This window comes from Giraffa tippelskirchi, chromosome 2 (genome assembly GCF_054371585.1).
Source record: "Giraffa tippelskirchi isolate mGirTip1 chromosome 2, T2T-mGirTip1v1.2.pri, whole genome shotgun sequence".
Taxonomy (NCBI): Eukaryota; Metazoa; Chordata; class Mammalia; order Artiodactyla; family Giraffidae; genus Giraffa; species Giraffa tippelskirchi.
Genome location: NC_137276.1, coordinates 62146368 through 62172864, shown reverse-complemented (window position 1 = coordinate 62172864; position 26497 = coordinate 62146368). Strand labels below are relative to the sequence as shown.

The following is a 26497-nucleotide window of genomic DNA, read 5'->3' as shown; positions in this document are numbered from 1 at the left end:
TGTTGTAAAATGTAGCTTCTCCACAGGAGTAGCAATGAGACTCCGATAAAGAGTGCATGACATACACTGAGCATCCATACATACGCCTGGGGCATACCCCTTGTTTCATTTTCTACACAGTTACCTAAGCTTTAAACCACAGAATTGTTCTTAACTTTTTAGCTTTCATCAGCACCCACATCAAATCACTGTTTATTCTCCTTCCTACCCTTATTATCTGTCACATTAGACCCGTGGTTCTCAAACTTGAATGTGCATCAGAATTCAGAATCACCTGGAAGACTTGTTAAAAGATAAGTTGCTAGGTTCTATCCTCAGAGTTTCTGATTTGATAACGTCTGGGGTGGGGGTTAGGTCACGCTAAAGCTGCTGGTGCAGGAACCACACTTAGAGAAACACTCCCAGAATATTGAAGTAGATGCCTTTGTGATCTCTCTGCCAGCACTCTCTTTCCTAGTGAATTCATGTTGCACACTTCTGCCAGGATTATTTTTAAAGTATTTATATGGCTTTCCTAAAAACTCTAAAATCCTCAAGGATTAACACTGTTTTATCCATCTTTGAATCCTTTGATGTCTAGCACCTTACCTAGTAATGGCAGGTATTCAATAGCTGTTGGTTGATTGAATCAATCAAAATACTTTTGATAGTGTTGTAGGTTTTTATTTTCATTTGCTTCTTATACAAGTTTGTATAAGTATACGAATGTTAGCGTGGTAGTGGGAAGAGTCTGATAAATTGAGGATTCAGATTAGTCGGTGTTTTAATTTATAGCTTATTCTCTCTCTTAAAGCAGGCACGGGTAATAAAAATAAAAGTACAGCTTTTAAGTTGACTGTTTCATTTGCCGTGTGGCAGCATATATCTGATTGCCATTGGTTTAGAAGGTATAGCAGACCAGTCTAAGAGAGGACATAAAATCACCACTGAATGTAGATATCTAGAAAGATGGAAAATAACCAAATATTGAAAACCAAATTGACCTAGAAATGACAGCAAATTTTTTTACAAGGAAAAGGACAGGGAGAATATAGAATTCAGCACTCTTAGTTGCTGTAAAATATTATATCAGGTTTGCTTTAATTACATGATAATGCCTCTGAGAACAAAGGTAATTACATGATAACTTATGTTACTATTCCCATATTATCTCTTAATAACTATGTGATTAACTTTTCACTACTATACAGTGTGTAGTTCAATAAAACTCATGTATAAAGAATATTGATAACTTAAATAGATGAGTTGGGGTGGGATGAGGGATGAAGATAGTAGAGAAAGCATAGTATTATAAATATCTAGAATGCAAATGATTCATTAGATCATTGACCTAGTCCTCAAGGATCTGAACCAAAGCCATGGAGAATACTATCAGTGTCTAAAATGAATCATGTGGCTTTGAAGACAACATACATAAAATATAGTAAGTTTACTGTGAGCAATGGAATAAAGTGATTATAGGACATAAGGCATATACTTTCATGTTTTGAGATGTTTTTAGTTTTAAGGAAGTATTAAGATTTATTTTTTAATGAAAAAAGACGTTCTTTCACCCATATCATTAAGCCATTTGTATGTGCAGACTATGTGGTGAGGATGTACAGCACCAGAAACTCTTCATTCATTCATTGCTGATAGGAATGCAAAATGGTACAGCCACTTTGGAAAATGGTTTGGCATTTTCTTAAACAACACACTCTTACTGTAAGATCTAGCAGTTGTGCTCCTTGGTTGCCCAAATGAATGGAAAACTTATACCTACATAAAAACCTGCACACAAATGTTTATAGCACTTTATTCATAATTGACAAAACTTATGAACAGTCAAGATGTCCTTCAATAGATGACTGGATAAACTGTAGTATATCCATTCCATGGAATATTATTCAGTCATAAAAAGAAACAAGCTATCAAACCATGAAAAGGACACAAAAGAGACTCAGACATACCTTGCTAAATGAAAGAAGCCAGTTTGAAAGGGCTACAAATTGTATGAATCCTTTACCGAAAGGATAAAACTATGAAGAGAGTAAAGATATCAGTGACTGTCAAGGGGTGAGGGGGGAGTGAGAATTATGAATAAATAAAGTACAGGGCTTTTTTGAGCAGTGAAACTATTCTGTGTAGTACTATAACGGTGTAACAAATCATTAGACATTTTCTTTTTTATATGTCTTTGAATCCTATAGAATGAACAGTGCAAAGTGAACCCTAATATAAACCATGGACATTAGTGAGTCATTATTGGCTCATTAATTGTTAACAGCATACCAACACTAATGCAGGATGTTAACGATAGGGGAAATAAGGGATGCAGCCATGAGAGGGTATATAGGAACCCTGTACTTTCTGTTTAGTTTTTCTGTAAACCTAAAACTGCTCCCAAAAATAAGTCTATAAATTTAAAAAACAAAAAAGGCCAAAATGGAAGAATCTTTCTTTCACCCATTTCATTTTACTGGTATCTTCAGTTTGTGTGTGTGCCTTAAGTTTCCCAAGTTCATCAATTACAGTATTCTAAGATTCTAAGGCCTGTATCCTATGGCCAGTGATCTCACCGTTTTTACCAAAAAAGCTTGTTCTATTGATATCACATAATGACCACTCTATCCAAGTACAGTGAACCTTTCTGCTTAATTCTGGAAGGAATTCTCCCAGAATCTCTGCTCAGGAAGCATTGGTCCCTGAATTTCCATTTCAAAAGATGCAGACTGATTTATTTGGCATATGCCATCTACAAATGAAGTCTTCATGTGAGGAAGAAATAATGTACTAAGGTTGCCTCAAAAACTCTCTGAGGTACCTCCTCCAACACTGCCTGTGTTTCCCTAAACCTGAGAATATAGAGGGTAGTGAAGATCTTTAGTTCTTGAGAAATCGTTCTGAGAATAATGACCAATTTCATTGTACTTAACACTCATACTGATTTACTTTGCAAAAAGCTGTTCCCAAGTGGCTACAATTATTAACAAATTCTAAAAGCATGAATGGAAAACTATCAGAATAAAACATCACTTAGCTGAAATTCTTGAATGAGTTGTTCTTAAACATTTTCTGAATAATTAAATGTTCCATGTTATCCTTTAAAATGTTTATTATTTTTTTTCTGATTATAAAAGTAATATTACTTACTATAGAATATTTAGGAAATAAAAGGAAACAGGAACTAAAAATCATCTCCGAAATCTGGAAATGATCATAATTCTTCAGACATATAAGAATTTTGCTTTTTTACTGGTTTGAATAAACATGTTTCTAAAATACATTGCAAAGATTTGACCAAAGAATAAAAATGGAGGGAAACACATGTAGGAATTTAATAAAATCAGAACAAGTACAGGTGTACTCTGTACTATCTTTGCAACTCTTATGTGAATCTAAAATTATTTCAAAATAAAATGTTTAAAAATGTTTGGAACAGGATGGGTTACTTAAGATATGGTGGTGGAACAAAAATGTAACTCTGGGAAAAATGAAAGTTGATTACTACCAATCATGACACTCAATTTCTAGATGGAGTAAATAATTAAATGACCATAAGTGAACTAAAAGAAAATACGAGCTGATATTTATCTGAACTCATGGTATAGAAGACCTGTCTCAACCCAAATTCAGTGGAAAAAACTATTAAAAGATAAATATATCTACGTAGCAATAGAAATAAAAGGTGAGTGACAAAAATAACAGGAAGTACTCTCAACATAAATAGGAGACAAACTGGAAGAATGTCTTTTAGAAATCAATAATAGAAGAGAAATACTCTAGTAGGAGAACAGGTAAAAGCTGTCATCAGACAGCTCATAAAAAGAAGCAATACAAATGGCCAGTAGGCATATGAACAAAAAAAAGTTTTCAATAATAAACAAATAACTATAAGTTAAACAAATAACTATAAGTTAAAATTCTGCCTTTCACTTTTTAGATTATCAACAGATTTTTTATAGCAAGAATGCTATTGGGTATATACATTAAAAACATCATTTTGAAAAGGAGTTTGGCAATATGAATAAAAAGCCTTAAAATTAATTACCTTTGGGGCTTCCCTGGTGGTCCAGTGACTAAGACTCTGAGCTCCCAATGCAGAGGGCCTGGATTCTGTTCCTGGTCAGGGAACTGGATCCCACATATACCAAGATCTGGTGCATCTAAATAAGTAAATTTAAAAAATTAATTACCCTTCAGGAAATATATCCTAAGGAAATTAAAGTTTTTAATTGTGCACAATAAGTGTTATTAAAATGTTATAAAGATACTCACTACAGTGTTATTTATAGTAGTAAAAAAAAAAATTAGAAATACACCTAAATATCTAGTAATAGGATTAAGTGAATTATACTGCATCTACATTTAAAATGCATGGTCTCTAAGAATATTTAAAGATATGGGAAAATATTTCTAATAAAGTTTTTATTACAGAAATAATACCTGTAAGCAGTAGAAAATACAACAGCACAAAAAGGAAATACATATGTATCATAGAAGTAGTATATTTATATATAATGAAAGGTAAGCATTGTTTCCACCCCAGTCCTCTAATTCCTCTCTGTGAGGTACCTTTGGTTACTGGTATTTATTGAATCCATCCATAAATATTCTGTGTTTGTGCAAGTTTGTATATGTATACATATCCTAGTTTTCATCAAATGAGAGTATACTGGGCTTACTTGAGCTTTCAGTTACTTTTATCTTGGAAATTGTTTCATAGCAGCTTAATGAAGATCTAACTCATTCTAGTTAACTGCTTTCTGTAATTCCGTTGCATGGATTTAACTGGTCACCTCTTCAAATTGTTGGATTTTTTTATCTTATTTTACATAAACCATGTAGCCATATGTGATGATAATCTGAAAAGCTCACTCATGTTTTTTACTGTGAATGTTGAATGAATAGTAATGGAGTCTACTGGGTTTTTAGTTCCAGCCACCATGAAAAGTATTAGTGAAGAAACTACATATGAAAGAGAAAATACTGACTTGCAGATTTCATTCATTTCCTTCTAAAATATTCCTGGCTCCTAAGTGTCTTTATTAAGACTTTCATAATTACTGACACTGTTTCTTTTTTCTATGGATGACACTAAGAAAATTCTACATGTTGTATGTTTTCTACAGTAACTACATGGAATGGACAACTTGAGCTAGGAAATCTCATTGCCTTTTGCCCACACTAGCCATCACACCTCTATGTGCTTTGAGAAAAAAAATTAACTTAGTATTTCTCTCAACACAGTTTAAATTATGTGTCAGGTCTCATCTCAGACACTGGATTCAGGTATGCTAAAATTGACCACTCTCCTTAACAGCAGTAAAAGAAAAGTCCAAATGAAATTAACCAGAAGATAATAAACCATACTGGTTGTTAATGGACAGAGGTCTATTCTGAGAACTCTGGGTCTGTGAGTGCTCCAAGATTCAGAGCCCTAGGAACCAAATTCAGTGTCAGTGAGAAGCCTTCAGGTACACTGTGCCTCAGCAGCCCAAGACCTAAGGTCCATGACATGACCAAAAGTGGGAGAGGCCCTGGAATAAGCCTATCCGTGAAAGTTAGAGGTCACAGAGAGAAGGCACTCAAGTTAAAAGGTGCAACCACTGCCTCAGCATGTGAGTTCTTGATTTGGAAACATGTACTGCTGTTTCTTGTTCACCAGTGTATGCCTCCTGTTCCTGTTCTTATGGCTGTCTTGAAAGGCATATACACAGAGCCTTACCATTCATTTTTAACATAATGTACTGACAAGGACCATAAGCTAATGGCCTCCCCACAAAGAGCTTCTAAGGTACTTTTTCATATTGAACACCCATGCCAAGTCAGTTATTTAAAATTTTACTTCTTGACTTTTTGTTTGGCCCAGAGTCTTTACTGAAAGAGTACAAAATTCTTTTTTAATTTATCTGCAAGCCATATTTATCTGCTATAGTGTCTGCTAGCCGCACTCTTTGTAATTCATCACATTCAGTGAATGAAATATGAGTAAGCACTTTGTTTACTTGCTGGCACAGTATTTGTATATACTAACAGCATATTGTGTTTTTCCGACCTAAAAATACTTTATTGAAATAATATCCTAAAAATACAGAGAACTTTAAAATATTGGGATGGGAGAGCCAAAAATTCTACAGAAAAATAAGCAAAAGATCAGAAAAAACAATTCACAGAAAGAGATTAGTTTTTTAAACATAGGACAAGGTCTTCAATCTCACCCATAGTAAGAGAGATGCAAATTAAAGTTACATGGAGATATGTTTCTAACCCGTCAGATTGGCAAAAAATCAGAAGCTTGACAGTGTACTCTGTTATTGAGGTTGTGGGGAAACATGCGCTCATAAACATTGCTAGTGGAAATACAAAAGGTTTAACCCCAAGGAAGGGGAATTTGGCAGTATCTAACAAAACTACTTACGAATTTATCCTTCAACCCCCAAAGTGCCACTTTTAAAAATTTACTTGAAAGATACACACACACACCCAACAGCACAAAAGCACACATGCAAAATGTTATTCATTACAGAATTATTTGTAATTTCAAAGCATTAAAAACTGGTGAACATTCACACATAGGAGATGGAGTGAATGAACTATGTTGTATCCATACAATAAGCTGCTATGCAGCTGTAAAAAAGAATGGGGAAATCTCTTATGTATTAGTATGCAGTGATGCCGAGAGATAGTTTAAGTGGAAAAAAAAAAGCAAAGTGCAAAAGGGCATATATTCTGTGCTACTCCTTTTGTATAAAAAAAAAGAGGAAATAAGAAAATGCACAGATATCTGCTTACTTTTACAAAAATAAACATAGGAGTTCAGTTCAGTCACTCAGTCGTATCCGATTCTTTGCGACCCCATGGATTGCAGCACAACAGGCCTCCCTGTCCATCAGCAACTCCCAGAGTTTACTAAAACTCATGTCCATTGAGTCAGTGATGCCATCCAACCATCTCATCCTCTGTCATCCCCTTCTCCCGCCTTCAATCTTTCCCAGCATCAGGGTCGTTTCAAATGAGTCAGTTCTTTGCATGAGGTGGCCAAAGTATTGAAGTTTCTGCTTCAGCATCAGGCCTTCCAATGAACACCCAGGACTGATCTCCTTTAGGATGGACTGGTTGGATCTCCTTGCAGTCCAAGGGACTCAAGAGTCTTCTCCAACACCACAGTTCAAAAGCATCAATTCTTCAGTGCTCAGCTTCTTTATTGTCCAACTCTCACATCCATACATGACTATTGGAAAAACCATAGCTTTGACTAGACAGACCTTTGTCGGCAAAATAATGTTTCTGCTTTTTAATATGCTGTCTAGGTTGGTCATAGCTTTTCCAAAGAGTAAGCGTCTTTTAATTTCATGGCTGCAGTCACTCTGCAGCGATTTTGGAGTCCGAAAAAATAAAGTCTGTCAGTGTTTCCATTGTTTCCCCATCTATTTGCCATGAAGTGATGGGACCGGATGCCATGATCTTAGTTTTCTGAATGTTGAGCTTTAAGCCAACTTTTTCACTCTCCTCTTTCACTTTCATCGAGAGGCTCTTTAGTTCTTCTTCACTTTCTGCCATAGGGGTGGTGTCATCTGCATATCTGAGGTTATTGATATTTCTCCTGGCAATCTTGATTCCAGCTTGTGCTTCATCCAGCCCAGCATTTCTCATGAAGACAAACCAAAAAACAGTGAAATCGCGTACCTCCAATGGGGAGAGCATTGGGTAAAAGGAAGTGACACTTCTCTGAGCATACCTTTTTTAGAATTTTTAATATTCTACTTATTTTTTAAGAAATATTAAATTAATAAGGATGAAAGTGAGGGATGAAAATTGAAATCATGACCCCAACATTTTTTTCAGTCTTAAGTAAGTGAACCGTTCTGAGAGAGTCAATTCCTAGGCAAGTTGATAAGAAGTTTGGAGGTCCCCAAGGAGAGAGGGGTCTGGAATTCTCAAGGAGGAGGAAAGGACAAACTTTTTTTCCCTCTACATTCCTTACGATTATATAACAATAATGTGTCCTGTTTGAGGACAGTTTCTGGAAGAAACCTTCTGGCTAATCTTGTTATCTTAAAATGTAAATTATGAGAGTGGGTCTAGTAAGGTCTTTACAACCTCCAGACATTCTTTTGAGTCACTGTAATAACTAATTAAAAGTATATAACTCCATTGCTAACACTAGTGAGGGGGTACGGGGTACTCTTTCTGCCCCCTCCTGATGTCTATGTTAGAAGCTTTTTCTATCTCTTTTATACTTTAATAAAACTTTATTACACAAAAGCTCTGAGCGATCAAGCCTCGTCTCTGGCTCCGGATTGAATTCTTCTCCGGAGGCCAAGAATCCCAGTGTCTTTCATGGTTCAGCAATAACCTGTCAATTCTGAAATGGAGTAAAAAAGAGAACCAATCTAAAGAACATACTGAACACAGTATTTGAGCACACTGGAGAACAGCAAAACAATTCTAAACTGTTTTTAATAGATTTGGGGTTTTGTAAAATTAGTAGTGAAGCAATTTTGAAGCTTTGTTGGAGATAGTATAAAACTAAGCCAATAAATATTTTGATATTGTTGGAAGCTAGGGTTTTCACTATGGAAAAAAGTATAGAATTATAATAACGGACTGGAGAAAGGTAAGAAAGAGCGCTATGGGGATGGATTGGAACTGGAAGTATTGGTGTCAGCTCAATTTCTAGAATAGGTCTGTGTACACATGTATATACATATGTACACATTTATGTGTGTAAGTATGTATGTGTATCTGTATCTGTACATGTGTATAAGTACATACTTCCTAGCTCCATTTGCTGACAGGATCTAGAAGCAAAGAATGCACCTACCTCCCACACTTTGGTCTCTAATACCATCTCACCCTAATAGGAAATAGGTATCCTTGGAAAAATGGCAGGTTCTAAGGCTGAGATAGGGTGGGTTTAAGATGAGCCAAGAATATAATTCCAAAAAGTAAGGAACTGCTCAAAGATAGTATGAGGGCACATCCAAGGACACCTGAGCCAGCTTGAAGGTGCTCCCGCTGGTAAAAACTGGGACATTTTGAGCACCGTATAGAGCTGTATTGAATTATAAACCACTGATTAAAAAACAAGAGTCTGTGCCTCCTTATTGATACATAAATAGATGAAAAATAGTAAATGAGATAAGAGATAAGCTCTTGCATAGAATGTGAAAAGCTGACTGGTAAATGTGAAGGGAGTGCTGGAGTTAGAAAATCATCATGGTTTAAGTTGCTTTAGTTAGGAATTATGAGTGAATACTAAATTTGGGAGAAGGGATTGGGATTCTTGATAGGGAACAGAATATTTACATGGTATTAAAGTGTCTACCAGCAGACTCCTTGTTAGATGCAAGGAAAAATATAACTGTACAGTGGAGAAGTAGGACAACATCTTGATCAGGTGATCAAAATTATCACCAGTGAAAAGCAGCCAGACATAATGTGTTTCTAAATGTGATACCCTTGAGAAGGACACAACATAATTTTTCTAGTATTCTGGCCAGGAATGCATAATCTGAATCTAATCATGAAGAAATATCAGACAAACCAAAATGAGCATCACTCTATTAAATATAGAAAAATACAGAATTTTTGTATTCTTCAAAAATGTCCTTGTCACAAAAGTCGAAGGAAATGTTCAAGATAAAGGAAACTAAAAATATGACAAATCCTAGACTAAATTCTATGCTAGACAGAAGAAAAATGCTATGAAGGACATTAATGGGTCATTGACAAAACTGGAATGTGAACAGTCAATTAGATAACAGTATTCTAACAGTATTACTGAAGTCAATGACTATGGTTATCCATGAGACTAGCCTTATTCTTGGGAAAGGTGCATAGATAGATTTAAAGGTAAAGGGCATGACAAATGCCACTTCTTCTCGATTAGTTCAGTGGAGAAAATTGTATAAAAAAGAGAAGATGGGCCCAAAAGGAGCAAAATGTTGACAATAAGTACATCCAGGTAAAGGATATATGAATACTATTTGCATTGTTTGCAAGTTTTTTTTTTTTTTTTTTGGCAAGTTTTCTAAATTAGAAATTATTTCCAAATATAGTTTTAAAAAAATACATTTTAGGCCAGCTAATAATAAAAATCTAAACTTTAAAAATTGTACTGAAAAACATTATGCTAAGTGAAGTAAGGCAGACACAAAAGGCCAGGGGTGGGAGGGAATGGAGAGTTTAATAAGTATAGTTTCTGTTGGAGTAATGAAAATATTCTGGAAATTGATAGAGGTGATGGTTACACTATATTGCAAATATACTTAATGCCTTGAATTGTACACTTTAAAATGGTTGAAATGGTAACTTTGAGGTTATGTCTATTTTATGCAATAAAAAAGGTATCTTGGGAATGTTTAATTCTTATTATGAAAGAATTTCCTATGATTCTTTAAATATAAGCTCCTTTATTTGTTTTTAACTATTTTATACAACTTGTGAAGACTCATATCAGCTGCTTTATGAAGGTTCAACTTGTAACTGATTATATAACATCTGTAGTTCATCTCAGTTAGAATTTAAAAATAGATTGTTGAAGAACTGATACTCACCCAGGGCAAAGGTCTAAGCTTTTTTCCTCCATACAGGTTTTCCACTTGTCAAAGCAAATGTCTCTTCAGGGGACTTCACTTCAGTCATCACCTGGCTCTTCTATTATAAAGAGGATGCTGGTACTTATGCTTCTTAAAAATATTTCATAAACATAAGCTTTCTTTTTCTCAGAAAGAACATACCAGGAGGAATGAGGAAAACAGATGTTCCTTATAAGTCTTCTAATAGATGTGTTTCCATTGTAAGCCGATCTGACTGAATTTGGCATCTGCTCCATTCACTGTGTGGGCTGAACATTTTAGTCTCACAGTTTGGCTGAAAGTTAATATTGACCTTTGACTGTTACCTGAAAACTCAATGATAAAATACTGTTACTAAACCTCTTGAGAGAGTGATTTCACATTCTAAGCAAATGTCTTCAAAATACATCACTCCATTAACCTAATTAATTATTCTTTGGTTGGGCGTACTTATTTATTTTATTGGATACAGCATTCCCCAAATCTGACAAGGGAGAAGCCTGTGTGGTCAGAATGGTAGAAGAGAAAGAACATAAATCTCTTATAATGCTCTCTACAGGTCACTATACCACAGCTTTTAAGTTAACCTTAACCCCCCAGCTGCCCAGGGCCTATGAGGCCTAAAAGTCTGGCTACAGAACAGTTTCTCATTATCATCTGTTCTTCTGCATATTTTTGAGTACTGCTATAGCATCTCGGGTTTTCCTTAGAGGGGAAGCAGCCCCAGATTTTTCTGTTCTTGAGTATCTTATTTGTAACTACAACAATTTTTTATGTAGTTTTATTGCAGTATAATTGACATACAATAAACTGCACATGTTTCAAGTGTACAGTTTTACAAATGTTGACATATGTATACACCCATGGACCATCACTATGGACACATTTACTGCATCCATACTATTTGGATTGTTTCCAGTTTGGAGCTATGCCAAATAAAGCTGGTCTGAACATTCATTTACAAACCATAGTTAAATACCTAGAAATAGGAAGACTGAGTCTTTTGATAGGTGTATGTTTAACTTTTTAAGACACTGATAATTGTTTTTCAAAAAGAATCTTATTTTATAGCCTCATAATCAGTATTTTGGGCGTTCCGGTGTCTCTGAGGTAAAGAATTCGCCTGCCAATGCAGGAGATGCAGGAAACTCAGGTTCGATCCCTGGGTTGGGAAGGAAACCTGGAGGAGGAAATGGCAACCCACTCCAGTATTCTTGCCTGGAGAATCCCATGGACAGAGGAGCTTGGCGGGAGTGGGACACAACTGAACAACTGAGCGCACACACAGGCAATCACTATTTGAGAGTTTCAGTTCATCTGTACTCTTGCCAACACTTGCTTTGTCAGTCTTCTTTCATTTTAGCCATTCTAGTGGGTGGGCAGTGGTATTTCACGGTCACTTTAATTAGCATTTTTCTAACATAATAATGTTGAACATCTTTTCCTGTCCTTGTTTGACATGTTTATCTTCTTCACTAAAGTGTTTGTGTAAAAGTGTTTAACTTAGCAAAGTCAACATTATTTTTCCTTTCATAAAAGTTTACACTTTTTATGTCCTAAGATCTTTGGCAAGTTCAAAATCACAAAGATTTTCTCATAAGTTTTCTTCTCAGTTTTTATAGTTTTAGCTCTTGCATTTAGACCTATGATCCATTTCAAGTTAATTTTGTGGTTGGTGTGAGGAAGGGTAGAAGTGTGTGTGTTTTTTTTTGTTTTCACATATGCCCCATCCAGCTCTTCTAAGAACATTTGTTTAAAAAGAAGGCTATTATAATAACATGAAAAAAAAGAAAGATTATCCTTTCTCCATTGAATTGCTTAATACCTTTATAAAAATCAGTTGACTATATAGAAGTAAGTTTATTTCTGGATTGTCTATTCAGTTTCACTGATTTATTTGTCCATCTTAATGCCTGTACCACAGTGTCTCAATTATTTTAGTTCTATAGTAAATTTTTAAATCAAGTACTCTTGTTTTCAGAGTTCTCTTTTGATTAGTCTAAATTCTTTGCATTTCCACATAAATTTTAGGATCAGCTTGTCAGTTTCTATTAGAAAAGCTTGCTAGAATGTTGGTTGATATTACATTGAATCAGTAGAGCTGATAACAATATTGAATCTTCTATTCTCTGAATAGTTGATAGCTCTTCATCTTACTTAGCTTGTTTTTTATCTCTCAGCATTGTTTTTTGTTTGTTTTGTTTTTTTTTCCTCAGCATTGTTTTGTCATTTTCAGTGTTGAGGTCTTACACAGCTTTTGTCAGATTTAGGTGTTTTACATGTTTGTTATTATGGTGAAGAGTATTTTTAATATCAATTTCTAACTGTGCTTTGCTGGCATATACAATTGCTATATATACACACATTACTAGTACAAAAATTCAGTTGATTTTTGTATAGGAATCTTATATCCTGCAACTTCACTAAACTAACTTAGTAGTTCAAGTTAGCTTTTTTCTATATTCCATAGGAATTTTTACATAGACTAGGATTTCTCAGTTTTGGTGTTATTGACATCATAGGATATTTAGCAGCATCCCTGGGCTCTACCCTCTAGTTGCCATTAGCACCCTCTGGCATGAATATGACATTGCCACATGTTCCCCAGGAGGCAGAATTCCCACTGTTGAGAAGCACAGATATAGGTGGTCATGCCATCTGCAAATGAAGACAGTTCTACTTCATTTTCAATTTTGATGTCTTTTCTTTCTTTTGTTTGCCTTACTGCACGGGCTAGAGTCTGCAGTACAATGTTTAAGAAAAAACATTCTTTCCTTATTTCTCAAGGGGAAAAACACTTCATCATCCTCCATTAAGAATGATATTAACTGCAAGGTTTTCACAGAAGTTCCCTTCTGTTACTAGTTTGTTGAAAGTTTTTTTCAGAAATCCATCTTGGGTTTCATCAAATGATTTTTCAGCATCTATGAAGATGACCTTATGATTTTCCTGGTTAATATGGTAGATTGCATTGATTGATTTTTGAAAGTTAAACCAACCTTGCATTTCTAGGATAATTGCTACCTTATCATGAATTATTATCTTTTTAAATATACTATTGGATTTGATTTGCTAAAATATTTGCATCTTTTCTGCTTATAATATTGAGTAAAGCTGGCCTCAAAGAGTGAGTCAGAAAGTATTCTCTCCTTGTTAGTTTTCTTGAGTTTGTATAGCATTGACGTTATTTTTCTTCTTTAAATGTTTGGTAGAATTCAGCAGTGACACCATCTGAACTGAAATTTTCTTTATGGGAAGCTTTTTAATTTTAAAATCAAATGTTTAATAAACACAAGGCTATTCAGGTTATATATTTCTTCCTGAGTGAGCTTTGATAGATTGTGTATCTCCAGAAGTTTGTCTAACTTGTTAAATCTGAACACCTTATAGTTCTATAACACTTTATTGGCATTAAGTTGTTAATAACGTTTCCTTATCTTTTTAGTGTGTGTAGATGCTATAGTGATATGATGTCTCTTATTATCAATAGTGACCATTTATGTCTCTCCTCTTTTTTTTTTCCTTCTCCGTCTGTGTAAATGTTTATGGTACTTTGACTCCTACTTCCATCTTCTCAATTCAGTAACTGGCAGGCTCTGCCTAGGCTTTCCTTCTATGAATTTTGGCCTGGTGGTTCACCTCATTTGTTTCCCTTCTTTCATGTATCTTTTGTGACTGATGTACAATATTTGAAAAACTTTGTTTCATATACTTTGTTTTTATTTTAAAGTTGTTTCTGAAGAAAGGGTAAATCTGATTCTTTTATTTCATCTTGATCGGAAGCAAAAAGCCTCAGCATTGTTATCTATCTTATCATATTTATTTTAATGTCAAACTTATCCATGGTGCTTGACTCTAGATATTATTTCACTGATACTTCTGGGAGTGAAAGAGGTATATAAGGTCTTCATAACTTTTCAACTCTCAGATTTGTTCTTGGAGAGATATCCAGATGATAAGAGTTTTTTCCAAATAACAACTCTCTAGGAATAACAGCAATACAGAAGGAATTCAGAGAGATAGGCAGAGGTATAGCCCATAATTTCTCAACTATAAAGACCAAAGATAATACTATTTGGCCAGCAATTCTTTCTTAAAACCTTTTACTCTCAAAGGAAAGCATGATCGTTTATGCCTAGAAAGACTAGATTGACTTGATGATGAGTTGTCACGTCCCAACTTGAGCTCTTTAAAAGAATTATTAGGGAAGAACCCTCTAACCCTGGAGGTTTGACACTTCACTGTCAAGACTAAAGAAAGGCATAGGTACGTAGACCATATTTTGTTCTGACCCATATGATATTTCTGATGCTGTTACACAATACTCATGTTTTTCCCTTCTGTCTATGTTCCAGGTTTTCTGTCTCAGCTGGTCTCTGAAAAGCCCCTAACTGAATGCATCCGTGCTGGACACTATGCTGCAAGTGTCATAATTAGAAGGACTGGCTGCACCTTTCCTGAGAAACCAGACTTCCACTGATGGAAAAGCATGAAACTGCATCCCAGGAGTACAGACACTGCCCTGATTGTTTCCTGAGAATTCCTATATTAATAAAGAAGAAAATTAAATGCCACCTTTCCTACTATAATAATGTTCATTCTTAATTTAGGGGGTACAATAAGGCACAATAGAATCTTTATTCTCTCAGCAATCTAAAGTAGGAGGTTTATTTCCATAGTTTGATAGTGCCAGGTAAATGTCAATTAAACAGGAATATAGTATTTCAATTGAAATTTTTGTTTCATTTTCAATTACATTGTAAGTTTATGTGTACTAAGCAAAGTGATCATTTTTTTACATTTCTGCTTCAAATTCAGATGCAATTTAATAAAATAGATTTTTTTAAGGAATTAATGATAATACATAAATCTTTAGCTTTTATACAAGTATATGTAATTCAGAAGTATGTTTATACACACACATGTGTTCATATATGTACCACATATATACATGACAAATGGGTTAAATAAGTACAGAAATATTTAGCTTTCCAAGTTATTGCAAGTAATTTCATCAGTATGTACTCAAACATGTAATAAACTTTGGATAATCAATTTGCCAAATTATAAGCTATATTACAATATTCAAGTCATAATCTTAAATTTACTTATGATACTCTGTATTTGATACAAATAAAAACTTGTCATAAAGGGCTTTTTTTCTGTCTTTGTTCTGTGCTCAGCAAACTAAGGAAGAAAGATAACTGTCTAATCCTGGGTCCTGAAATATCTGATCTGTTTATGGTGATAGTAAAAACAACATAACACATCAAAAAATAACTTAGTATTGGAGACCAGTAAGCCACTGTTTTCAGGAAGACAGAATGGTATGATATAACTTGAGGGGAATGCCCTTGCAGACCAGTGGTTAGGACTTCATACGTCTGCTCCAGGAGGCACAGGTTCGGTCCCTGGTCAGGGGATTAAGATCCTACATGCTGTCTGTGTAGCATACCCCCGACCTCTGCAAAAATCTAAAAAAATTGAACCTCTGGAGTCAGACTTACTTACCTTGATAAGAGCTTGTGCAAATTACTTAGCCTCTTGAATGTCAATTTCCTTTCTATAAAATGGAATCATAATCCCTGTGTACAAGGTCATTGAGATGATTCAAGAGGGGATACTAGGTACAAAATGCTTGTAACAAGTCTAATAAGAACCTATTATGTTATAATTATTGTTACTGAAGAAGAAGAAAATCATAGTTATAAAACTGAATTCATAGAAAAGTGTTCAAGTTTTTGTTTTATGTTTAAGAAGACTTTTAGGTCTCCTACACTAATCTTTTTTATCATTGTTGAGATACAATTCATATACCATAAAATTTTTTAAAGTATACAATTCAGTAGGTTTTAGTATATTCACAAAGTTGTGTAGCTATCACCAATATCTAAATCAAGAACACTTTCATCACCCCAAAAGGAAACCCTTTTCTTCCCAATTCACTCCCCATCCTCTGATAACACTAATCTATTTCCTGTCTCTATAGGTGTGCCTATTCTTGATGTTCATAAAAATGGAGTCATATAATAATGTTTTCTTTTGTGTCTGGCTTCTTTCACTTAGCATGTTTTCAAAGTTTACTTATCCTATGATATTTTCAGTACTTCTTTTTATTGCCAAATAATATTTCTTTGTACACATATGCCATATTTTGTTTATCCATTCATGTTAATGGACATTTCAGTTGTTAATGACCCAATTAACCCTTTTGGGCTATTATGAATCATGCTGCTATTAACATTCATGTCCCAAGTTTTTTATATGGATGTATGTTTTTAATTCTTTGGGGTATATACCAGAAGTGGAATTGCTGGATCACATGGTAACCCTATGATTAACTTTTTGGGAAATTGCCAGACCTTTCCAAAAGGACTACATCATCTTGCATTCTCACTAAAAAGGTTTGTGAGTTTCAATTTTTTCACACCCTTGGCAACACTTGCTACTCTCTGTTTGATTATAGCCATTTTGGAGGGTATGAAGTGATATCTCATTGTGCTTTTAATTTGCATTTTCCTATTTATTAATGATATTGTATTTATTGACCATTTGGACTTCTTTCTTTGAAGAAATGTCTATTCAAAGTTATTGCCCATTTTTTAATTAAGTGGTTTGTCCTTTTATTGTTGAGTTAGTTGTAAGCATTCTTTGTATGTTCTATATATTTTTATCAGTCATATGATTTACAAATATTGTCTTCCACTGTGTGGGTTGTGAAGCATAGATTTTTCTTTTTCCTTTTGGCTGTGCTCTGCAGCTTGTGATTGGGCTTCCCAGGTGGTACCAGTGGTAAAGAATCCGCTTGCCAATGCAGGAGACACAAGAAACGTGGGTTTGATCCCTGGGTCAGGAAGATTTCCTTGAGGAGGAAACGGTAACCCACTCCACTATTCTTCCCTGGCAGATCCCTTGGACAGAGGATCCTAGTTGGCTACAGTTCATGGGGTCACAAAGAGTCAGACACGACAGTGCACACATGTGTGGCTTGAGGGATCTTAATTCCCTGACTAGGGTTTGAACCCGTGCCCTTGGCAGTGAAAGAATGGAGTCCTAATCACTGGACCACTAGGGAATTCCCCAGATGTTTTTAATTTGTATGAAAGCCAATTTCTCTCTCTTTTTTTTTTTTCTTTGTGTATTGTGCTTTTGGTTTCATGTCTGAGAAACCATTGCCTAATCCAAGGTCGTGAACAATTAACATCTATATTCTCCTCTAAGAGTTTTATAGTTTTTACATATATTTGAGTTGGGAGGTCTAGTTACCTTGCTTCTGGATATGCAGTTGTCCCTGTACCTCGTTAGAAGAGACTAGTTTCTCCACTATTGTATTGTCTTGGAGCTTCCCTGATGGTAAAGAATCCGCCTGCGATGCAGAAGACCCAGGTTTGATCGCTGGGTTGGGAAGATCCCCTGGAGAAGGGAACACTCCAGTGTTCTTGCCTGGAGAATTCCGTGGACAGAGGAGCCTGATGGGCTACAGTCCATGGAGTCACAAAGAGTCAGACACAACTGAGCAACTAACACTTTTACTTTCACTTCAACTGTATTGTCTTGGCTGCTGCTGCTAAGTCGCTTCAGTCGTGTCCGACTCTGTGCGACCCCATGGACGGCAGCTCACCAGGCTCCGCCGTCCCTAGGATTCTCCAGGCAAGAGTACTGGAGTGGGTTGCCATTTCCTTCTCCAGTGCATGAAAGGGAAAAGTGAAAGTGAAGTCGCTCAGTCGTGTCCGACTCTTAGCGACCCCATGGACTGTAGCCTACCAGGCTCCTCCATCCATGGGATTTTCCAGGCAAGAGTACTGGAGTGGGGTGCCATTGCCTTCTCCATTGTCTTGGCACCCTTGTCAAAAATTATTGACCATAAATATAAGGTTTTATTTCTGGACTTTCAGTTCCATTAGTCTGTATGTCTGTATATTACCCTTATGCCAATCGGGACTGTCTTGATTACTGGAGCTTTGAGTAAATTTTGAAATCAAAGTCCTCTAACTTTGTCTCTCAAGGACAATTAGTTTTTGAGTGTTAGAGTATCTTTATCGTATTAAAACTACTACAGAATGTCTTCCTCTTAGATCAGTAGTTTTGACACTGACAAACCTTTCCTATTCTTTTTTTGATAAGAAAGTCCTTTACCCCAAGGTTATTGATAAGTACCACTCACCCGCTAGACTTTCATGACAGTCACTATTTTTAAGAGGTTCCAGAAGCATGCTTTCTGGTAGTAATTAACATGCACACAGATCACATAACTTTCTTGTATTAGCAAAATAGTCATTGGGATGTGTGTATTTTGTTCTTGGATTTATGGCATACTTTTTTTAGTTCTCTGTTTTACTAAAGGACAAGGAGAAAATAGTGGCTAGCCTTGCTGACCAGGTCTCAGGAAAACTGCCTCTTAACTGGTTGTCAGGCATCCTCTTCTCTGAGCTAAATTTTTCCATCTTGGAATGATGACTAGTTAACCTAGTTCCACTTTATAGAATCTTGGTTTAACAGATGGTTGAGGGGAGACATACAGGACTGGGAATGGGGGAGGGGATAATGAAGTTGTCAAGAAAACATGGGTTCTGGTCTCAGGTTGGCTTCAAATATTTGAGTGACTCTCTTATGTATTGAGTTGGCTAGAATGTTCATTTGGGATTTCTGTACGATGTTACAGAAAAATCCCGAACAAACTTTTTGGTCAAACCAATAATTCAGAAAATATAAATGCTTTGGTTGTGACATTCCTAAAGGATATTATGTTTGAGTGGTTTTAACAAGGCTGCCTTCCTGAATCTGGGAAAAGATGGTCCTTACAAGCCATTCATTTGCATGTTATAGTTGGGTGAATTGGGTGGGCATAGGAAACCCATGCCTCAGGGGTGAACCTAGGTGATCTGGAAAATCAGATTTTTTTTTAAAAAAATTTTAATTGGGGATAATTACTTTACAATATTGTGATGATTTTTGCTATACATCAATATGAATCAGCCATAGGTATACGTGTGTCCCCTCCATCCTAAACCCCCCTCCCACCTCCTTCCTCACCTTATCCCTCCAGATTGTCACAGACCACTCACCGGCTTTGGGTGCCCTGCTTCGTACATCAAACTCACACTGGCTATCTATTTTACATACACTAGTGTATATGTTTCAATGCTATTCTCTCAAATAATCGCATCCTCTTCTCTCACTGAGTCCTAAAGTCTGTTCTTTACGTCTGTGTCTCCTTTGCTGTCATGTATACAGGATCGTCAGTACCATCTTTCTAGATTCCATATATATGTGTTAATATATGATATTTCTCTTTCTCTTTCTGACTTACTTCACTCTGTATAATAGGCTGTAGGTCCATCCACCTCATTAGAACTGACTCAAATGTGTTTCTTTGAGTAAGAGAATTAGATTATCGAGGCTGGCCTAGACTCGGCAAGTGATCAAGTTTGCCTGAAAACTGCTGCCATGATGTGGAAAAGAAAATGATATCAAACATTTGGAAACAGGCTGGGTGTCTAAGTATTAGTGTAGCAGAATAGGAGAGAAAGAAAAAGCAGCAAGAGTGGCTGTTGAGTTTTCTTCTAGTTTTTGTTGAAGGCAAAAGGGGGTGGCAGAGGATGAGATGGTTAGATAACATCACCAACTCAGTGGATATGAATTTGAACTAACTGCAGGAGATGGTGGAGGACAGGAGCCTGGTGTGCTGCAGTCCATGGGGTCGCAGAGTCAGACAAGACTTAGCAACTGGACAACAAACCATTTTTATATCTATCTTCATGGCATATACCTTTAAGTATTGTTTTCTTTGAATCACAAAAGAGTAATTTTCATTTTAGATCAGGGTGAAAGAAATACATTCTTTATCTTAAAGTCCAAGCAACTTTTGCTAAAAGCTGTTGTTCTTACACAATGTAAAGCAACTGTTATAATCCTATATCTTTAAAAAAAAAAAAAAAAGGATGCATATTATAGATTGGGTTTTTGTGAGTTTGGGGGGGCAGATTTTGTTTTATTTTGTCTGGGTTTTTAGGGGGATTGTTTTGTTTGGTAGGTTTAAGTATTTGGGGGCAGTGTTTTTTGGGTTTTTTTTTTTCCCCCACACCATTGCAGCATGAGGAACTTCTACAACCAGGGATCAAATCTGAGCCCCCTGCAGTGGAAGCACAGAGTCTTAACCACTGGGCCACCAGGGTAGTCCTAGATTGTTTTAGATATACACAAGCCTACAAAAGAAGCATGTGTTTGGCTGGCAGTCTGAAAATACCACCTGTACTGAAATATAAAAACATGCACTTATTCATTTTTGTTACTCCATTACCCTCAGAAAAAGTGTCCATTTAATAATATTTTCACTGGCTATAGTAGGTTTAAAATGTAAACAGTTTCTTTATGATTCAGTAGTAGTTCCAGAAGTCCTTCACTTTGTGTCCCCTTGGTCAAGTTCTTGAACTGCCCTAAGCCTTGGTTTTCTCAACTCAAAATGAGAATAGTGAGTGAGAGAGTGTTAAGAGAATAGGAGAATAAGACCATTAGTAAAATAAATTTGAATATGTGGTTTGATATTTTACAAAAGCACCAAAACAATCGAACGAGAGAAGGAAAATCTTTTCAATATACAGTGCTATTACAACTTGATACCTTTATGGGGAAAAGAATGAACCTTTGACCCTTTACCTTACACCATACATAAAAATTAAAAATGAATCATAGCCGTAATAAAAGCTAAACCTATTATGCTTCTATAAGGAAACTATTTTCACAGCTTGGGGATAGGCAAAATTTCTTGTTGAGGACTTTGAAAGCACTAACCATGAAAGAAAAGATCCTGATACATTCAAAAAATTTAATCCTGTCATTCATCAAGATACCATTAAGAATATGAATAAACAAGCTATGGGCTAGGATAAAATACAACACGTATAACTAACAAAGAACTTATATCCAGAATATATTAAAAAACATTCAATAACGAAAAGGCAAACATGAAAGAAAATATGTGAATAGTCATTAAGTATATGATAAGAGTATTCAGCATCATTAGTCATGAGAAATTAACATTAAAATCTCAATAAGATAACTACTGCATTAAAATGACTAAAATTTAAATGATAACACCAAATGTTGGAGAGGATGTGAAGCAACATTGCCAATGAGAGTGAAAAATGAAACAACCACTTTGGGAAAACACGTGTAAGTTTTAAGAACCTTAAAAGTTAAATGCACCTATTCTCTGATGCAGCCATTCTACTCCTGGTATTTACGTAAGAGAAGTGAAAGCATATGTCTACATAAAGACTTGTATTAGAATATTTATAGCATTTTTATTCATTGTTGCCAAAAGCTGGAAACTGGGTAGTTGTCTAACAGCAAGAGAAGAGATAAAAACGGTGGTATAGTCAAACAGTGGAATAATACTCAGCAAAAGAAGGAAATTTCTGATAAAACAATATGAATCAATCTCAAAAACACTGCTGGGTGAGAGAAACCAGACACAGAAAAGAGTGCATACTGTAAGATTCCCTCTATATGAAGTTCTAGAACAAGGTAAAACCAACCTACAGTGAGAAAGTTCAGAACAAGAGCTGCTTTGTGGGAGAGGGGAGAAGTGGAAACTGACTGCGAAGGGAAATGAGGGGACTTTTTAAGCTGACAGTGATGTCATAATAGGGGTTACAGAGGTGTATTCATTTGTCGAAACTCCGGGAATGTCCCACTTAACCTGCGTGGTTTTTGAAACTCTCACATACACACAAACTAAGCTAATGTTGAACTCTAGTTAATAATGTGCATACTGATAGGTAAGAAGTGTATTAATGTCTTTGACTTACAGTGAAGTGCATCAAGTAACAAGATGAACAGAAAGAGGGATGGTTAAATGGGTAAATAAGTGATAAGTCAAATGTAGCAAAATATTAGTTGTAGAATATAGAAGGAAATGAATGTTTGCTGTATAATACTTTTCAATATTTCCTTATGGTCGAAATTTGTCCTAATGTTCAAAAAAATATAAAGTACTTAAATAGGAAACTCAATTAAATAAGTATAGCTGATTTACAATATTGTATTAGTTTCACGTATACAGCAAAGTGAGTCAGTTATATGTTTTTCATATTATTTTCTGTTATAGATTATTACAAGACATCAAATATAAATATAATTCCTGATGCTATACAGTAAATCTTTGCTGCCTATCTATTTTATGCAGTTTGTATCTGTTAATCCCATATTCTTAATTTTCTCTCCCCTTACCTTTCATCTTTGGTAACCATAAATTAGCTTTCTATAACTGTGAGTCTGTTTCTGTTTGGAATATAGATCCATTTGTATTATTAATATTTTTTGGAGTCACATATAAGTGATATCATGTAATATTCATTTTTTTCTGTGTCACTTATTTCACTAAGTATAATATTCTTTAGGTCCATCCATGTTGATACAATGGCGATGTCTCATTCTTTTATGGATGAGTAATAATATTCCATTATGGATGGAATACACAGATGACAGTCATCTGTTGATGGGCACTTGGATTGTTTCTACCTTGCCTATTAAATATGATTGATAGCAACATTTCATGAAGAAGGTAAAACAGCACATGATGCAAAACCACATATTATTTACTTCAAAATGTAGTTTTCACATGAATTCTCTGACAAAATTAGCCAATCCTTGGGCTGCTGCAAGGTTAATTGGGGCTATCTGCAACCTCCAAGCTCCTCTTCTGAGTATGGAACACCCTCTCCTCATTCCCTAACCCACCTAGCAATTGGAATATTCACAAAGCACCTCTGTAAACACCAACAAGACCTCTTCCCACCCAGACTCCTAAACCTACTGCAGTCTGCCCCTACCTTCTCTGTAGCATCCCTTCTCCTGATAACCAGAAAATTCCTAATTGTCAGACCTAATAGCCAGTTTTCAGTCCTCATCCTACCTCATCTTAGCATCTGACTTGGAGGACCACGCTCTCTTGACTTCTTATTCCTTCAGCTTTCACCCAGACACTTTTTCGTCATTATCTTGCCTCCTTTACCTCCTCTTCTTAGCATGCTTTCAGAACACCTCTGTCCTTTTCTTGTGTCAAGGTGCCTCCACTCCAACAAGCCTTTTGTCACTATAAGCTCCTCCTAGGTGTTCGATTTGACTGCCACGAATTCACCTATCATCTAATTACTCTCAAATCTCTGTTTGTAACCCTGATTGCCTTCCCAGCTTTAGGCTCAAAACTTATATAGGTCAGCCCCTTGGGATATTCTGCAGGCAAGTTAATTATCAAAACAGAACTCACCTTCTCTTGAACTCCCCAGCCCAGTCTATTTCTACTTATTCTATCTCCATTAATAGAAGTAATTCCCAACTTTTTCCTTCCTTGCCCATTTATCTAATTGATCACCAAGTTCTGTCAGTTCTACCTCTCCTAAATCTCTTCCCCACCTCCTCATGCTCTCAGGTATAATTTAGACTTTCATCATATCTAACTAATTTGCCCAACTCTTTGTTGGTCGTTAGTCAGTCCCCCCTCACCTTGGGGGCTGCCTTGCTAAAGAAGAGATGGTCACACTCCATGGTCTGGCCATTGACCCTCCACCCCTGCCATCCCTCTTTATAACCCTTCACCTGAGCCCAAATACACCTTATAACTACACTCTTGCCTCTATGTAGATTGCTGTTTTCCCATTACAACTACTCAGGTGTAAGAATCCAAGCTCAGAAGTCAACAGTTTAAATGACAACACCAAATGTTGGAGAGGATGTGAAGCAGGACTGCCAGTGAGAGTGCAGCATGGAGCAACCACTTTGGGAAAAGGCATGGAAGTTTCTTATAAAGTTAAACACACCTATTCTTTGATTCAGCCATTCTACTCCTGGAGTAGGTGTGTCCTTTAAAAAGTTCTCGGTAATCCTCCCAGGCAATTAGTTCCTGCTCCATCCTTTTTTTCTCTCAAAGTACATTGCATATTTCCTTATTGTAGTTTATATAGTCACAATGTATCATACAATTTTTGTTGGTGTATATGTCTTCTTCTAAGGCAGAACTAGCCACTGCCACATAGTACATGCTCAATAAATGTTTGCCCAAGGAAGGCCTTTCTCAGTTCTCCAGATCTCTGCAGTGAGCTAGAGCTTAGAGATGGCAGGGTCACCAAGGATATCAGCTACTAGAACAACTATTAAAATAATTGTTATTATCTGGTTATACTTCTGCTCACATTTTCCATAATTGAACTCTCCCTGCCTTTCTTTTCAGCTCCCTTCTTCGAAGACTGTCCACTAAGTAGGCAAGTGAAAAGAGCACCCAGATTGCCACAGCTGAAACACCTTCTCTCCCCCTCCCCAGTCACAAAATCTGCACGCACGTAAATGAAACCTGATCATGTGATATGGAATAAGCTTGTATCCTTTGTAACTCTGATCCTTTTTGAACTCAGAAAAAGCTAGAGGGTAGAAGATCTGGAATTTGAGGACTGATCCCTAGTCTAATCCCTGCACTAACTAGCTAGTGAGGCAGGGGATGATTCCACAACTCTGAGCTTCAGTGTCTCTCCTTTAAAAATGACTTGGAGGGTCTTCCCTGGTGGTCCAGTGGCTAAGACTCTGCACTCCCAATACAGGGGGCCTGGGTTCGATCCCTGGTCAGGGAACTAGATCCCACATGCCACAGATCCTGTGTGCCACAACTAAGACCCAGCGAAGTCAAATAAATCAATATTTAAAAAAAGATCCTGTGTGCCACAACTAAGACCCAGCGAAGTCAAATAAATCAATATTTTAAAAAAAAAAAAAAAAAAACAAGAATGCTTAAAAAAAAAATGACTTGGAGTGAGCCATTTGTGAAAACCTAGTACAATGAATGTATGTGCAACAATGACTCATTTATTCAACAAATATTCACTAAGTATTCATACTTTTTTAAATTGATGTAAAAAGTATCTAGTATCTAAGTGCCTACTAAATATCGAGTGATAGGTTCAGTTCAGTTCAGTTCAGTCGCTCAGTCGTGTCCGACTCTTTGCGACCCCATGAATTGCAGCACGCCAGGCCTCTCTGTCCATCACCAACTCCTGGAGTCTACCCAAAGCCATGTCCATCGAGTCGGTGATGCCATCCAACCATCTCATCCTCTGTCGTCCCCTTCTCCTCCCGCCCCCAATCCTACCCAGCATTAGGGTCTTTTCCAATGAGTCAACCCTTCGCATGAGGTGGCCAAAGTATTGGAGTTTCAGCTTCAACATCAGTCCTTCCAATGAACACCCAGGATTGATCTCCTTTAGGATGGATTGATTGGATCTCCTTGCAGTCCAAGGGACTCTCAAGAGTCTTCTCCAACACCACAGTTCAAAAGCATCAATTCTGTGGAGCTCAGCTTTCTTCACCGTCCTACTCTCACATCCATACATGACCACTGGAAAAACCATAGCCTTGACTAGACGGACTTTTGTTGGCAAAGTAATGTCTGTGCTTTTAAATATGCTATCTAGGTTGGCCATAACCTTCCTTCCAAGGAGTAAGCGTCTTTTAATTTCATGGCTGCAATCACCATCTGCAGTGATTTTGGAGCCCAAAAAAATAAAGTCTGACACTGTTTCCACTGTTATAGGTTATAGGTTAGGTATAGGTATATTATAGTAATAGGTTAGGTATAGGTATATTATAGCCCTCAATGAATATGTTTTCGTGTAAGTGTCTATTAGACTTTCTTAATTTTTAAATATTCTATATAGTACTATTTCCTCCCCACCCCAATCTCTTTTGGCTAAAATAATTTTTCTCTGAATTCCTCCTTTAAGGTCTGCCTCCTTTAAGTAGCATGGACTGGTAGCTAACAGCGTGAACTTTAAACCAGACTTTCAAGGTTTGCACCTGAGCTCTACCACCTTTTAACTGTGAGACTTAGGGTAAGTTACTTAACTTCTTGATGTTGTGCTTTCTGCATTCTTAAAGCACAGTAATAT

The 26497-nt window shown here is 36.2% G+C and overlaps 1 protein-coding gene and 1 non-coding gene across 8 annotated transcripts in view; both read left to right on the top strand.

The window, feature by feature from the left end:
* The window catches only part of ADK (adenosine kinase), a 519359-nt gene extending 503642 nt beyond the window's left edge, over positions 1-15717 (top strand). For all 7 annotated transcript variants that reach the window (XM_081564617.1, XM_081564638.1, XM_081564648.1 and 4 more), the window contains one exon: positions 14918-15717. In XM_081564617.1, coding sequence (XP_081420743.1) covers positions 14918-15042 — 125 coding nt within the window. In that variant the 3' untranslated portion in view covers positions 15043-15717. The remainder of the gene's footprint in view (positions 1-14917) is intronic.
* A 9396-nt stretch (positions 15718-25113) lies between these two features.
* TRNAG-CCC (transfer RNA glycine (anticodon CCC)) lies at positions 25114-25186 on the top strand. Its single transcript has one exon. It is a non-coding gene; the product is annotated as a tRNA-Gly (tRNA).
* The last annotated feature ends 1311 nt before the right edge of the window (positions 25187-26497 follow it).